We start from the raw sequence: 16,361 nt of genomic DNA, 5'->3' as shown, positions 1-16,361 counted from the left end.
CCAACCTTAATGATTCTGTGATTCTATAGAAGTAATTTAAAACCAAATGTATATTTTAAAGACCTTTATCATTCTAGCTGCAGATACTTAGACCTTGACTCCAACATTGTTTGGGGATTTCTGTGTTGGTTTTGCCGCTATATTGCAGGGTTGGTGTCCAAGAATGACTCATGTTCCTGTGCTTCACCTGCACAGTTCAGCCTGGAGGAGCTGGAGTGCAGAGCTGCATGTCTCCAAAAACTCTTGCTGTAGAGGCCAGTGAAAGGCCAGCATGTTAAACTGGTACTGATTGTCATTAATTTGTCAACTTGCTCTTTGAGACCTATTTTTCAAAGAGCAAAGCTGTACCTGTATAGAAGCAGCAGGGAGGCCCGCTGGTGCCCAAGTAAGCTCTTCTCTCTAATTTGCAGCTAAAATGTGGTTATGTGTCCCTGTGCCAGCTCTGCTGTGGAGGGAATTATCCTGTCCCTGTGACAGCTCTGCTTTGGGAATGATCCCTGGCAAGATGATAACTTTAAACCACCCAAGCAGGCTTTGTCAGAACATGTGAATCTGGTGCATAATTAGTATGTTCTGTCTAGCTAAAACTTGTTAAACCCAGTCTGCATCAGGGAGGCCAGGCAGCTTATTGAATAGAGAAAGAAATGTTACTGAGCTGGTACTGGTGTTTGTAATGAAGCACACCTGGGAAGAGTCCTGAAAATGGGGACTGGAATGTAATATTTTAGTGCATTTCATTATTAAATGAAAATAAGGAAAAACCCCAACACAAACCCTATGAACACTTTTACAGAGAAAAGAAATAACTAGAAGAAAAGGGTAAATAATTTAAACTATGATTTTCAGTGTTAAACATTCTACTTTTGCAAATAAGAGAGTCCAGCCCCTCAGCAGCATCATATCCATGTCTAATACAGGCATGCATCCATATACAACATGCAGATCTGTGCCCCTTCCTTAACCATCCTGGTCTTAGTTGTTGAGCTCATTAATAATGTGTAATTAGTGTGGAGACTTAACCTAGTTTTAGGTAGAGGTGTGAAAATGCTTTTGCACCTCATTTTAAAAAAAATCATTCTACACTGTAACAAAGCGTAATGTGAAGGAAGGTAACTAATGAGAAGGAAAGTTCTCACTGCTAAAGTGGTGGGATTTTGAGTTTACATTTTCCTGTGGATTTTCTCTCCTTGTAATCTTCTCACAGCAGCCACATTGTTAATGTTGCTAGTTACAGGGACAACATTATTTAAGTGTAGCCCTTTCATTACCATTTTTGCGGGGAACTAAGCATTAAACTGTTGTGTGTAACAGTTAGGACAGCCATATCTTATGCTCCCTTCAGAATTTCCATGACATATCTCCACAGCTGTGAGATATCTTGTCCTTTGGGAGAGTTGGAGATTGTTCCTTGTTTCCAGTTCCAGAGCTAATAAAAAAAGTATTCCAGAGTGGAGCAGCCTTGTTTTAATTTGTCCTCATTTTGATTATGACTTTTAAAGATGAATGTCTTGGCATACAAGAAACAAGTACTGTATATTTAAAGATAGAAATCTGTGACCCTCATATTTCCAGTGATGCAAACACTTGCTATAATTCATAGAACAATCACAGAATCATAGAATGACTTGGGTTCATAAGGAACCTTAAGGACCATCCTGTTCCAACCCCCTGCCATGGGCAGAGACACTTTCCACTAGATCAGGTTGCTCCAAGACTCATCCAACGTGGCCTTGGGTCCTTCTAGTGATGGGGTAGCCACAGCTGCTCTGGGCAGCCTCTGCCAGGGTCTCACTACCCTCTGAGCAATTTCTTACACTATATTGTGGTACTTCCCAGGAATGTTTGGTTCCATTTCTGCCCAGATAGGTAACTTTATTTATATGCTCTTAAGCCTGATTGAACATTCAGCCCCCAACCCTGGATTTTGTGCCAATGTAATTTAGGGAAAACCTCCCATTTCAAAATCAAAAGATAAGGTTATCTCTGGGTAGATGTGGAGTTCCTTGTTGTGGGTTTGGGGGGAGGGTTGTGTTTTTTTAATGGCAGCTGTTTGAAACTGATGAAAGATGGGGAATGTTAACATTTCCTTGCTGGGGGAGTGAGTGCAGGTGAGATGGTCAGAAGTGCATGATAAATATAATTTATCACATGGATATCAGTGCCACACATCTGGGATTTTTATGCAGAACTTAACTGCCAGCCTGTGATTTGCAGTAACACGTTTGCTTCCTTGAAAGCAGATTTCATTGCTCCTTCATGGGACTGTTTGTTTCTGAAGAGATTTGTTTTTCTAGTAAATCAAGATACTTTCAAATTATTTTACAAGGGAAAGACTAGCAGGAAAATAATGACATTCACTTAAAACCTTAAGTGATAGCAGGGAGACAGGAAGATAGGTCAAACTTGGCAGTGTCCCCTGTTCTGTGCCAGATCCCCCTCCTGTATGGAATCTACAATCAGAAGTACTCCTGGCTGTGCCAAAATGCTGCTGAGCTTGTGCACAGGGATCCTTAGAAAGAAACAGAGTTATTTGTAAAGAGCTGTTTATTTGTACACAAAACAAAATTTGTATTTTATTTGTGTGTAAGAGGCACATAGTGCCTACATGCTTTAAATTACCCTTGTGCTGCTGTTCTTTCTCCTCAGACTAATGCCCATTTAAACTTCTAGTTAACAGAAAACTGAATCTGGAGTAAATGTCTCCAAATGCCACAGCCCACTTTTTGCCTTGTACGTTTTCATATAATCATAGAATGGTTTGGATTGGAAGGGACTTTATAGATTATCTCATTCCAACCCCCGCCATGGGCAGGGGCACCTTCCATTAGATCAGGTTGCTCCAAACCCCATCCAAGCTGGCCTTGGACACTTTTAGGGATGGGGCAGCCCCAGCTTCTCTGAGCACCCCGTGCCAGGGCCTCCCCACCCTCACAGCCAAGAATTTCTTCCTAATATCAAATCAAAATTTCCCCTCTCTCAGTTTGAACCCATTCCCCCTTATCCTGTCACTACATTTCATGATGCAGAGTTGTTTTCAGGATTCCTTGTAGGCCCTTCAGATCCTGGAAAGTGCTGTGAGGTCTCTGTACAACCTTCTCTTCTCCAGGGTGAACAGCCCCAATTATCTCAGCCTGTCCCCTTAGGGAAGATGCTTCAGTCTCCTTATCAACTTTGTGAGCTCCTTTGGGCTTGCTCCAACAGTCCCATGTCCTTCTAACACCCAAGAACTTTTGTGCTTCTTCCACTGACTCTGCTCTGCTCAGGTGCCAAAGGCTGGATCCCACTGGTGAGCAGGATTGGTGTCATGGAGCGGCGCAATTTGGTGTCATGGAGTTCATACAAACCATCCAGTGAGATGGAAGTGACAAGCAGGGCTCCTCAACCTAATGTGCTTATCAGCTAAAGGGATTTATTCTGAGTAGGTGGTGGCAGAGCAGATAAGGGTCCTGACAGTGTGTCAGACATTGCAGAGTCTCGGCCCAGGTGCCATAGGTATTACTGCACCAAGGAATGTTTATCTCAAGAGACCATTTAGTTTATCAGATGCTCCACTCCTGGTCTTGTTTCCCTGAAAGACATCTTGTACTGATTTTCATTCATTTCAGAAATTTAAATAATTCCTCAGGGTATGGAATTTATAGACTCAGTATCAATTGTAATCATGTGGAGGTTGATTTTTAAATTGCCTTTACTTTGTAATTCAAATTGTGTTATATGGTAGACATTAATTATGTCAGCCAGCATCTATTTACAAAAGGGGATTTAAAAACAGGCAGTTCTTATCAGCTAGTGACATTTGGCAGATGGATGGTTTCGGTAACAAAAAAAGAAGAGTAGGAAGGAGGGGGCCCTGTGCCCAACCTGCCAAAGGCTGGAGTCACTCATACTTCCCTGGTGTAGCACTTGTCTGCCAGTAGGAGGGAGAGAAAAACAGCTTAATTGCATGCAATTGTGTCCCTTCCAGTTAAGCACTTGAAGCTTTCAAAGCCCCTTGATGTGGGAGCAGGTCTGGGAGCCAGCCGCCAGAGCAGGGTGACTCCAGCGTCCTGCTGCCGGAGGAGATGAGGCTCCAGCTATAAACTCCCACTGGTAAACTCAGCTTTTCAGGGTTTCACTTCCCAGATGAAAGAGCAGAATTTGTGGTCTGTTCCAGAGGAAACAGAGATATTCATGTCACTGACATATGAGACTTGGAGCTGGGGGCCCAGGAGTATGCTTTGTGGGGGTAAAAACTGTAAAAAATGAGGCAGAGGGACAATACTAGTGAGCAGCTGGTCCGAATTTAGGACAAAAGCCAGGGGACTATTTTTTTCTTCTTTTCCATCTTCATAAGAGACAAAAGAAATGGCAGTTCCACTGCTGGGGCACCTGGGGACTGACCCCACAAGTTCACAGGCAGCATGCCCTTTGCCCAGTTCTCTATCCCGTGTGTGTCTGATGGGGCAGCCCCGCACCCCTGGGTGTGAAACACAACAACGACAGAGAAATTAGGGTGGGGGGATCTGCAGGAGGGACTCCCACCCTTGGGCTAGTGGCAGCCCTGACAGAGCCTGAAAGAGGCGGCTGATGGGGAGCCTCGGCATGGCTCTGCAGGTTTGCAATCCTCTGCAGAGTCTGGTTCTTTGGTAAATGCTTCCTAAACATATTTGCAGAAGACTGTATTTTCATCTTACCCAACAGGCTTTTCTTTTATGGCATCTCTTGCTGGGGTTAGCTAAGGTGAGTTATATATAGTGTTGTTGTTTTCTCAGCCTTGCCTGTGTAATGAAAGGTGTTTCCCTGTGAGGCTTTTGGCTGCAGTAACTTGTTGTGTGTCACACAAGAAGTGTGCATGCCTCTGTGTATCCATACACACAGAGCTTTTTTCCATGTGGTGAGCGTACCTGAGGACATCTGGCTTCCTTCTGTTAAAAAGCCAGGAACACTCTCTCGAGGTGAAAAATCCCACAGCTAACTTCATTTCCTATCCCTGGTGGATGCTGAGGATCCTTTCGTTTTGCGGACAAGCCAAACACACGGCTAACATCCCCTTCTCTTTCAGTGCTGCTGCAGAGGAGTCTATTGCAGCCCCTAGATGCTCCTGCTTCACGGGCCTTTTGTGCCATCCTTCAAAAGAAACATCTATTGAAACCCCTGACCATGAAGCTTTTGAGTTTTCCAGTGTTTTCCTCTTTGCCCTTGGTTTCCATGACAGTGTAACCTTGGAGGGGCACAATGCGGGCCAGACCATGCATCCTACACTGACAGCCAGGACCATTGTCCCAGCCCAGGGACTTTGTGTGGAGCTTTAGAAGTGATACTTTCCCCTTTTCCTCTCAAGGCTGTTCTGCCACTCTCGTGCCATCCAGCACAAGCAAGTAGCATCTGCTTTTGCTTTCCAGTGGAAGCAGAAGTGCTGATTGTTGTCTTGCTATGGTGCTGATGTGGACAAAGTAGAGGGGAATTGCATCAGTTTGGTTAATGTTAGTGTCTAGGTAATTCCTAAATGTCTTTGTGAGAAGGCCTCTTAATTGCAAATTAGGATGTAAATTTTGATGAGCTAATCCTGTTCCTAATTCTAAAGACAGTGGGAAGAACTAAGTAACTGGTAACATTTCTCTCCAGGACAGATGGTATCAGGGCAGTATCTTGAACAGTTGTAACTGGAGGTCAGTTGATTTAACAATCATTTTCATCACCAAAACAGGCTGAGGCACAGACAATAATGATTGTACCTTCCAGCTCTCCTTCACAAACAGAAAATGCAACCAAGAGCTGAACAAACCAGTCCTTATGGATCAGGACATCACAGTGTGTTCCGGCGATGACTCTCCAAACCATTGTGAATCTTTATACCAATACCCCCAAATTATCCTGTAAGATTGCGTTGTACCTGAAGTGGGCAACTAGGCTTTAACAAGATTTTAAAATCTTTCTTTCTTTACCCCCAGAATTGCTCGTAGTTAGAAATGTCCAGGGAAGACTACTGTTAAACTTGTGAATGAACACAAAAGAAAAAACAGAATATAATGGTTTTGGATGTGTATTCTCTACATTTCTTGTGAATGTAACATCCTGTGAAACTTACATAGGACTGTGATGAAGAGTTTGGGACTGGTTATGTTTAAATTTCTTGTAGAAAAGGTGGAAAAGGCAGCCTGAGACAGCAGGGGTGCTCACAAGCAGGTGGATACAGCTGCACCAAGTCAGATCTCTGAGCTCTAATCTACCTTGTCTGGATTAAAGAGGAGTAATTTGTTCAACATCTTTTAAGGGAAGAGAGCCAGTTGTGTGCTGTCAAGTAAAATGGTGTGTGGTTGTTTCCTGACTATGATCCATTAAGAGTCTGAGCTTACACTACCAAAGCCTTCCCCTCCCTACAGCAGCCAAACTCATTCCCATTTCCTAGAGACAAAAGGCTGGTGCTTTCCTCTCTAAAGTCACAGCTACCAATGTCTGGAAATAATTTTAAAATTCCTTCACACTATTCAAGGCAGAAGAATTACTGAAATTGTGCTTTAAGCAAAACAGCATTCTTAGGTTGCCAAGCAGTAAACACCAGCTTTGGGAAATGCAGTTAAGATTTCAGCATCTGTTTTGGAGCTGATATTTAACTATTCCATGTTTATTTTAATGCCTGGTTGGCCACTTCCCAGTTACACATATGTAGCACCAAAGCAAGGAGAGGGAGCGAGTCTGTTCTTGAACTGATGCTGCAGGTTAGCTTCCATTCCATTTTTTACTTTTTGTTATATTAAGTGAGTAGGTGTTTGTCCTGTCTGCAGCCTGAATGTGATCTGAGAGGTTTGCAGAACCCTGTGCAGTGGGAAAGCACAGTGTGTTCTTTACAGAGCAATAAGAAGGGCGAGAAGAGAGCACATGTTGTTCCTCTGCAGTGTGTTTTCATGAACACAGTGTTGATACAGCAGTCCCTATAGATAATCTGGGGTGTTTGTCCTGACTTGTGTGGACAGTCCCATGTTCAGCCATGCCCAGGCTGGTTGGACTCTAGCTGACCCTGCTTCCGAGGCTGGAGCTTCTACCAACACACCCTGTGCTCCTTCTGTAGCTCAAGTACTTTTCTTTGCTGGAGAAACCTGTCTTCAGAAATTTTTTGAGTTTCATTTGGACCATCCCAAACTGTTGTGCCTCATTTAAGCTGAAATAATTCATCTGTGGGTGAAACCATCACTGTGGCTCCGTGTGCCAACTGAACAGGTATAAAGCTCTTTGATGATGAAAGGTATTACCAGCATGAAAGAGTCATATTTCAAATCATTACTTAAGAGTAGCGGCATCCTCGGCGTGAGACAGGCAGAATTAAAACATTATTTCTGCCTTTCAGTGGTTAAGAAAGGCAGGTTTGCAGTCCTCAGGTGGCTCAGTTTGCTCAGAAGGAGTTACGTTGGCACTTATAATTCAGCAGCTGCATGTGCTTACTCTTTCTTGAATAGATGTTGTACGGACTTGAACACTCTCTATCCTTTATGGGACGTGAGAAGTTTGGGCAATTGGAACTTTTACTCGCTGTATTACTGATGTTAGTGGGGAGGAGAAGGAGCTGTTGCTGCCTGAATCTCATCTTCTCCTTCTCCTTCTCCTTCTCCTTCTCCTTCTCCTCCTCCTTCTCCTTCTCCTTCTCCTTCTCCTTCTCCTTCTCCTTCTCCTTCTCCTTCTCCTTCTCCTTCTCCTTCTCCTTCTCCTTCTCCTTCTCCTTCTCCTTCTCCTTCTCCTTCTCCTTCTCCTTCTCCTTCTCCTTCTCCTTCTCCTTCTCCTTCTCCTTCTCCTTCTCCTTCTCCTCCTTCTCTTCTCCTTCTCCTTCTCCCTTCTCCTCCCTTCTCCCCCCCCTTCTTCAATGCCAGTTTACATTTTTACTTATCTTAGATATTCAAATAAAACAAAAATCTCAGCTTGTTCTTGTTTATTAAAAAGGAGGTCTATTACTGTTTAAATGAATCACAAAGAAAAATTTAAGAAAGAAAGAATAGCTTAACCTTAAAATTCATGAGGAAAAATAAAACCTGTTATTTATCTTGAGCTCTGTGGACACTTTAGGACCTACCTGGTTCTCTGTGATCCTGGAACTTTTGAGATGATTTGAGACAGTGAAAAGAGATGAAAGAATAGGAACTCAGGAAGAAAATATTTTATTCCTATTTTGCACACAAGAGTGAAAGAGTTCCGGAGACCTGGGCCTTGTTTTCTTTAGGTGACTTCATTTTTTTCCAGAATCAAACAGCACTGATCTGACAAGTTATTGGGATTTTTAAGTGTCTGCTGCGTCTGTCCCAGGTTCTCACAGCTGGAGAGAAGAATTGGTCATAAATGGGCTCAATTGCAGCAATTAAAAATTTGGCCAAAAAGACTAAGGAGTTTGGGATATCCACAAGCCAGGCAGGTACTTGTGGTCCTGTAATTTATGAGCTGTTGCAGAAAAGCAGAGAGATTTGAGTTGCTGTCAGTCTGCCTATTCTCAGATTTCCACAAGCTGTGAAGGAGCCAAGAGACCCAAAGGTGCTGCATGTCCCTGGGTGTCCCTGGGTGCTGGCTGTCTCCTGCTGCCCAAGCAATGACTCTGTTCTGACAACCAGCTTTGGTTTTGTGAGCCCTGTGCCAGGTCCATGTATTCCAGTTGGGAGCAACCTTTTCTGATGTTCACTTAATTATAAACTCTGTAGAGAAAAGGGAGATTTGCAATGATTAAGTCGAGTTCCCAAACTGTTGGGAATGGTGCAGAGGCTGTAGAGTAGACTCCGCTCAGTTTGGAACCAGATTAGTCTCCAGAGTTCATCTTGCTGTAATATTCCTTAAAAACACTGCTGACTTAATTATGACATAGTTAACATTCATCTAGTAATTAATGAGTATTACAGTGTCTGCTGTGGGCTTGACAGGATTCCTACTGTGAGCTCATTTGATGCTGAATTGTACTGTACCATGTGCCATGCTTTGCAAGTCATCAGTCTTAAATGACACTTAAAAATCTCTGACAACCCGACAATCTCCACCTAGGCCAAGGAAATTACAGGATGTCCCAGCACATGGGAAGTGAACAAAAAGGTTGAGTCAGTTAAAGTCCTCATAATGGGCTATTAAATTGTTTCACTGTTCAGCTTCTCTGTAAAATATCAATTATCTCAATGGTTGTAATGTAATCAAAGTAATTAAGTTCCAAAGGCTTGCATGTGAAAACCAGAGCTTTGTAAATGGGAATCCAGCCTCAAGTATTTTAGTTGGTCTGTTTGTGCTTAAAAGTTTCTCCAGATGACTTTTTTTAATGGTGTCATTGTTAGGGAACTGTTATAGGGCTTTGTGTGTTTGAGGTTTAGGTTGTGTTTTAAGCTTGGCTGCACACAACATTTGAACTACTGAAAAAGCAAAACCTGCGTTAGAGCCAAAACACAGGGACGCAGAGACAGGTCTGGAGCTGTGGAAAGCAGGGACAGCTTCTGCTCCATGTCTTAGGCCCTGGCTTCATGTACTTAAGAGTCTTCAGCTGATGGGTAATTGTAGCTTACCTTTACCTAAGTTGTGAACAATGACAAGCTAGTATTTCTAAAGCACTTCAGATGTGGTACTTGAAAAATACTGCTCTCTTAGGTGTAGCACATTCAGGATCCTGCTTTCATTAATGTGTTTTACAAGAGTAGGAAAAAGCTAAAGAGTGACTTATGACAAGAACATTTTCCCTGTTCTTTCTCCTGATGTAGGGAGAACTGTTCCTTTAGTAAGTTTAATTTTGCTTTATTTCAGGAGAGCTGCTCCCTGGGGTTTCAGCAGAACTGAATCAAACACTGTTCTGTTAGGGCCAAATTGACTTTTCTGGCTATGATATTCTGAAATTATTGGTAATTTTGGGGTACATTGTTTTCAACTGTCTTAAAAGGTTCCAACTGAGAAAAGGTGCTAACATCCATATCCAAAAAGTTGACTTAAGAGGGATTGAGTAGCTGGATTTGAGCTATTTTAGGCCATAGATAAGGAAATGGAGTGACCTAATTGTGGCCTTCCAGTACCAGCAGGGGCCTGAAAGAAACATGGAGAGAGACTATTTACATGGGTCTGGAGTCACAAAGGGGAAATGGCTTCACACCGACAGAGAGTATGTTACATTAGATGTGAGGAAGTTCTTCCCTGTAAGGGTGGTGAGGCCCTGGCCCAGGTTGCTCAGAGAAGCTGTGACTGTCTCATCCCTGGAAATGTCCAAGGCCAGGATGGACAGGGCTTGAAGCAACCTGGCCGTGGTGGAAGGTGTCCCTGCCCATGGCAGGGAGTGGAATGAGATGATCTTTAAGGTCCCTTCCAAACCATCCTGTGATTCCCATGAAATCACCTGGAATTTGTGGTAGACATTGTTGTTCTGAAAGCTGCACACCCAAGGTATGTGTGTCCATCTGTGTGCTTCATGTAATGAACTTTGAGAGGTACATACTCACCTCAAGGAGTATTTGTTACTCGTTCAAAAAAGCAGTGAGATGGGTCTTTTACACTACTACTGGATTTATAAGCTACTGGAAACATGCATGAAGCCTAATGGAGAGTTCCTTCACTTGTGATAAGGTAGGGGGAAAAAAGGCAATTTCACAAACTCAGATTATTATTATTTGCATGACAGCACCAGGGCAAATTGTGCTGTTAGAGACAAGAACTAGGCATGCACAGCTCCAAGGAATAGATGGAGAGGAGATCTGAACCATGAAGCTGTTCAGAAGACACAGTGACTTGAGCTTTGTCAGAGTTGCTGAACAACTTTAGAAATAGAAAACTTTAAATAACCTGTTTGCAGATAAGTGTTGCTTCTTCTCTCAGGTCATTAAGAAAATGCTGGATGCATGGCTCCATTTGGAGAAGTTTCCACAGAGAATGAGCTCATGGAGGCAGGGAGATATAGAGAAAGCATTTTAATGCAAGAGCAGAGGGTTTGGGAGCTGGGGAAACAAAAGTAAAACCCAGGAATGCCCATAACATTGCAACAGCCTTGGGGAACTTTTTGTCTTCAGATAAAACTAGTGAAGGGAGTTTGGTCTGAGAGCCTCCTGGAGGCTCTCTGAAATTAGCACATGAACTGCTTCTGCTTCAGTAAACCCTGTACTGTGTCCCTGGAAGAGCTATGGAAATGTGATGCTTCCATACCTCCTTTTTAAATGTAAAAGTAGTTAATTGGTGTGAATAAAGTTACTTGATCAGACTGATTAGAAATTTCTGCAATTGGTTTGAAGAAATAAGTTCTCCATATCCTGTTAGTTCATTAACAGCTTCTGCCAGTTCTGTCCCCTGCCCAGGTCCATGATGGAGCTTGTCCTGTGCCAGGAGCAGTTCCCTCCCTCATGCAGTGGGCAGAGGTCTTGGCCTTGCTCCAGCCTGCCATAACAGGGTGTGATGTTTCCCCAGGTCTCAGGAGCAGTGGCTTGTCCTCTTTCTCCTCTCACTGAGCCAGGCTCCCTGTGTCTGGTCAATGCAACCACTGCTCTGCCCACTGGCTTTTTTCCTTCTCTTGACACACCAACTCAGGAACCTGAGAGTAGAATCTAGAGGCTCCCAGGAATACAGTCTCTTTCCCAATTTCTCTTCATTCCCACCAGTCTTCCCTCAGGTAGAGACAGTTGGTGCAGGAACCAATTAGCAGTTCTTTAGAAGGAAGTGCTGAAATGCTTTTCAAATTAAGTGCTCCAAAACCAGACAAACCACCGTGCTTCAACCCTGTGTGAATGCCATGAAAACCAGAGGTTCCTTATCTCATGGGGCTGCCCTGTCCCTGTACAGAGCAGTGCCACCCGTGTGCAGTGTCACTGGTGTCACAGGTGGGTAGCTCTGCTCTCCTGCAAACAGGGTGTGACAGCTGAGGTCTGTGTGTGGCACTTCCTGCAGGGACCCTCTAACACTCTCTCTCCCACCACAGGTGCATTACTGTTAGGAGGGATCCTCTACTCCTGGCAGTTCCCTCACTTCAATGCCCTGAGCTGGGGTCTGCGGGAAGATTACTCCCGAGGAGGATACTGTATGATGTCTGTCACTCACCCAGGGCTGTGCAGGCGGGTGGCTCTGCATCACTGCTTCGCCTTAATTGGACTCTCAACAGTGGCTCCTGTCCTCGATATCACCACGTGGACTTTCCCCATCATTTCACTCCCCATCAACCTCTACATCTCCTACCTTGGCTTTCGGTTCTACAGAGATGCCGACCGCAGCAGCTCCAGGAAGCTCTTCTTCTGCAGTCTGTGGCACTTGCCAATGCTGCTGCTTGTCATGTTCACCTGCAAGAAATCAGTCCTGGAGAAGGAAGACAAAGGCAATCTACATGGAGGAAGTCATGAGACGGCTATGGAAATTAGATTGCCTTAAATGTCAATACCTGTCGTTCTCATGACACGTCAGGTAGTATATTTTAGTAATTGCAAGGGGGAATCCTGTGGGAATCTTTTTGAAGAAGAATCATTTGTGCCTAGCAACCACTTCATGTGATAATTTTCTGTTTTCTTTTGAAAGGGAATAGTCAGGAGAGCTTAAAGCATTCAGGGCCTTGGGCCCCTTAATTCATCACAGGTTATGATTTAGCCTATGCCAGAAGCACATCACTATGGAATGGCCTTCCAAAGTCCCTGTGAGTCAAGGTCTCTGTCCTCATGGGTGGGTGAGATACCTAAGTTAGGAAGTCACATGTGCACATCTGCCACTGTCAGCACTAGCAGCCTTGGTGAGGCCATCAGGAAGTGACCAATGAATGATTTCTCACCCTTCTCCCCAAGCACCCTTTCCTTTAATTTAAGCTTTGAGGCACATGAGAGGGTGAACTCTTCTCTGAATCTGTGCCATTCCTACACTGGTATTGCACCAAAGCCCTCCGTTTTGGGGCCATTTTTCAATCAGCTGCTCTTCCCAAGGTTCCCATTCACCTCAGTAGATTTTTAGCTCTCATACACCTGGCACAGTGCTAAAGGAGTGAAAAGAACTGTCTTTCAGCACAAAACACACAGGCATTTTAACAGCTCTCCTGTAGCATATCCCTTGGACACACTGAGCCATTCTACTGTATTTCCATGACAGGGAACTTCTGACTCCCATGTGGTTTTACGTCATTAGCGTTTGAGCCCTGTGTGTCAGATCTTCAGCTTGTAAAAATCACCATTACTGTTTCTGACAGAGAGGCTGTGAATTGTGGAGGAGGTGAGCAGCATATCCCAGAGACCAGGGGTTGTAAGGCTTTTCCATGTTAATGTGTCTTATGCCAGCCCATTGAGTCTCTGCATCCTTAGACAAGCTCTGGGCTGGCATCAAGGCCTTGAACTGTGTTTAATGTCACAGTGTGGGTGGTGGCTCAGAAAGGCTTCACTTTGGGGATGATTAATAGGTACGGAAACAAATTTTACAGAAAAAAGGCTGGCGATTTTAATCTAACAGAATGTTCACTTGCTGATGTAGCCACTGTATCTCCAAAGCAATGATGCAGATGGTCACCCAAGAAATATGCATTATCCCTGTTAATTGATACGCTGAAGAACATTTCTGATCACAGTTTAACTTGTCGTCCTGCTTGTCGTCCTGCTGCTCTTTCCTTTCCTGGAGCTGTCTGTGACCTCCTGGTGTGCTCCCAAACACAGCAGCGTCGTGGGCAGACAGAGACATTGATAGTTTATTGCGGTAGTGCCTGTTATGACTTGATGTGTTTTCAAGACAAGATTTCTTTCCTGTATGGAGAGGGACTGGGCAGCAGGATGAGCACTGATCCAAAGATACAGCAATACCTGAAAAGGAAGACACTGTCTCAAGCTTGATCTCAAATAAAGCCCCTCAGGAAATGTCACAAATCTGCCACCACAAGTGTATCACACTGACATAAAACCTTCCCTGGCTGCTCTCATGATCCAAGCCTGGCTCCTGGTCTCAGTTATGCTGATGTAAATCAGGAGTGACACAGTTTAACCTCTGTTTTCTGGCAAAGGTGCTTGCAGGAACAGGGCCACCTGTTTCCATGGTTCTTAAATAACTGCCTGCAAGATTTGGTGACTTGAGTGATTGCAGATGACAAGATGGAGCTCCCTCACTGTCTGACAGACTCCTCTGTGCTCAGGTTACTGTGGGTGACACTTTGTGGAACTGTCTGGAAACTGCGCAACTCCTGAATTTGTTTTAAGAATGCATCCAGTCTTCTCTGCAATAAAGTGCATATTGTCCAAAAGGAAATGAGTGCTCGAAATCTGTTTTAAACTATTCACTTCTTGTTGAAACTCTGGTTGGGTTCAGCTAATTGCAAAAGTATTTGGTAGTTTTGGGTCACTTCTCACAGTAACAATGTTTTTGACCACTGCAAGAGTAAGAACAGCTTGTGAAATACTGATCTATTGTGCAAGCAGCACACTGAAAATAAATCACGTGAGTGGAAAGGGTTTGATGCGAAACCAAAGAATTTGGTCAACCTTTAGATGGGAGATGAACCTTCAAAGAGCAGATGGCTCACAAAAAAACACAGATTTTCCTCCCAGAGGCAGAAAGTGGTGCTGAGGCAGGAGGGTTGTGGGTTTCTCTTAAGTCATTATAGAGACAGGCTTCAGATGGCCTTTCATTTCTCAGCAATTCCCGGGTGCTGCTGAGGAATTCCATTCTGATTAAAGGTCTCAAGGACATGCCTGTGGTTGTGTTCTGAAGAGAGTCATCATCATTTCTTGGGGCAAAATGTGTAACATTCACAGGGTTTAGGGCTGGACAGGAGCTTTGTAATCATCACTGAGTGTCTGCAAAATGCAGGTCACTGGGTTGCACCAGCATCTCCTTGAGGGAAAGCATGGCTTTAGAATCAGTGGATCTGGGATTTAAATATAAGATTATACCTTATTTAAATTTCTTACTTAAAAAGAAACACTTTACCTAGAAAGTGTTCTCAGCTCTGCTGCACATTGGCCATGTGTCAAGTGTGGATGAAACCATATGCTGGCATTTTACTGCCTTTAGGAAATTTTGCTGTTACATGTGATTTGCAAATAGACACCTTGCTAAACTGAAGACTTAGCAAGAGATGGATATTGCAGTAGGTGCTCTCAGGTCTCTTTTTCAATATTGCTGGTGTCACTACAGAAAATGAAAAATCCTGCTGTCTGCTGTCACCCAAGGATGTTTGTGGTCACTGTGACCCTCCAGGGAGGACTAATGCCAGCCACCTTCCCCTCCAGCACTGCTGATATTGCTGCCCAAATCCTGCAGGGAAAGAGGCAGGTGAGGTGCATGAGGTGCCTTGCTGTGCTTTGCACAGGAGATAAACCTGGGCTTTCTGGACCTCAATGCTGGGCTGCGTGAACGTCAGGCTTTGAGGGCTCCTTGAAACTGGAACAGCAGTTCCTGCATGGAAATGCAATGTTGTTTTTCCCTTATCCCATTTGGAGAATATGGTTGGTTGTCACTCTTTATCCTGGTTACTCAGGAGCTCTCCATGAACTGGTTCTGCAGAATCAAAGAATGGTTTGGTTTGAAAGGAGCCTTAAAAACCATCTTGTTCCAACCCCCAGCCATGGAATACCTGTTCTTTATGTGGTAGTGAAAAAAATAGTGGTGTACTGTGTCCCTCCTAGCCCTGGGTCTGCTGGTAGCTGAGAGGGTCCCATCTCAGTGTTGCTGTCACAGGAGGCAGCTCTGAACCACCAGAAACCTGCACTGAAGCTCATGGAGGAATCTGAACCAGTGACTCAAGAGGATGAAGCTGGGTTTTGTCTATTTGGACTTTAAATCTTTTGTGTGGTTTTGTGGATAAAACAGTAACCCTGAGGCTCAGGAGATCTTCATTCTTTCCAGATCTCTGTAGAAGAAATGCACTCCAGCTGTAAAATAGGGATGGAAGTACTTCTTGTTGGTGGAGGGAACAGCTCATGTCTCTGTCAGCCCATGCCTGTTCTGAACAGCCCTGCAAGGTGAGCGCTGCGTAAAGCTTTGAGGAGTTGCAGGGAGACTGGGTCCCTCCTCTCTCCTTTGCTCTGACATTAAGCAGATCACAGAGCACAGCACTGGCCTGGCAGGGTGGTGTGGGAAGCTGAGCTATGTGACTGGGAGTTGCCCTGAGCTGTCAGGTTCACAAGGAGCCTCAGGCCTTGCATGAGCTGCACGTGGTACCCCAGCAGAGGAGACATCCTGGTACCCCTGCCAGGGAGGCATCCCAGCGCAACAGGCATCCCAGCACGGTAGGCAGCTGGTGGAACAAAACGCTCTGCTCTTTGTTCCAGCATGAGTGAAGAAACCCAATCCCTGTGCTCACAGCACTTTCCTTCTCATTTCCCCCACTGGGGTTTTTTTTTCCTCACTTCCTGTATCAATCTCCGATATAATCTGCCCCAACAGAGTCACACATTCACACTTTCCTGGCTCCAGCAGCAGTTCCCACTCAGCCAGGCCATGGCATT

General features: G+C 44.4%; 1 protein-coding gene across 3 annotated transcripts in view; it reads left to right on the top strand.

Moving 5' to 3' along the window:
* The window catches only part of COX10 (cytochrome c oxidase assembly factor heme A:farnesyltransferase COX10), a 112,463-nt gene extending 98,303 nt beyond the window's left edge, over positions 1 to 14,160 (top strand). For all 3 annotated transcript variants that reach the window (XM_014259691.2, XM_005530959.3, XM_088065482.1), the window contains exon 7: positions 11,879 to 14,160. In XM_014259691.2, the coding sequence (XP_014115166.1) occupies positions 11,879 to 12,321 (443 nt within the window). In that variant the 3' untranslated portion in view covers positions 12,322 to 14,160. The remainder of the gene's footprint in view (positions 1 to 11,878) is intronic.
* The last annotated feature ends 2,201 nt before the right edge of the window (positions 14,161 to 16,361 follow it).

The sequence above is a fragment of the Pseudopodoces humilis genome, chromosome 21 (assembly GCF_049639895.1).
Source record: "Pseudopodoces humilis isolate 2021_Gansu_Grassland_sample_001 chromosome 21, ASM4963989v1, whole genome shotgun sequence".
Lineage (NCBI taxonomy): Eukaryota > Metazoa > Chordata > Aves > Passeriformes > Paridae > Pseudopodoces > Pseudopodoces humilis.
Note: the sequence above shows the minus strand (reverse complement) of the source record. Positions and strands in the feature narration are given on the sequence as shown.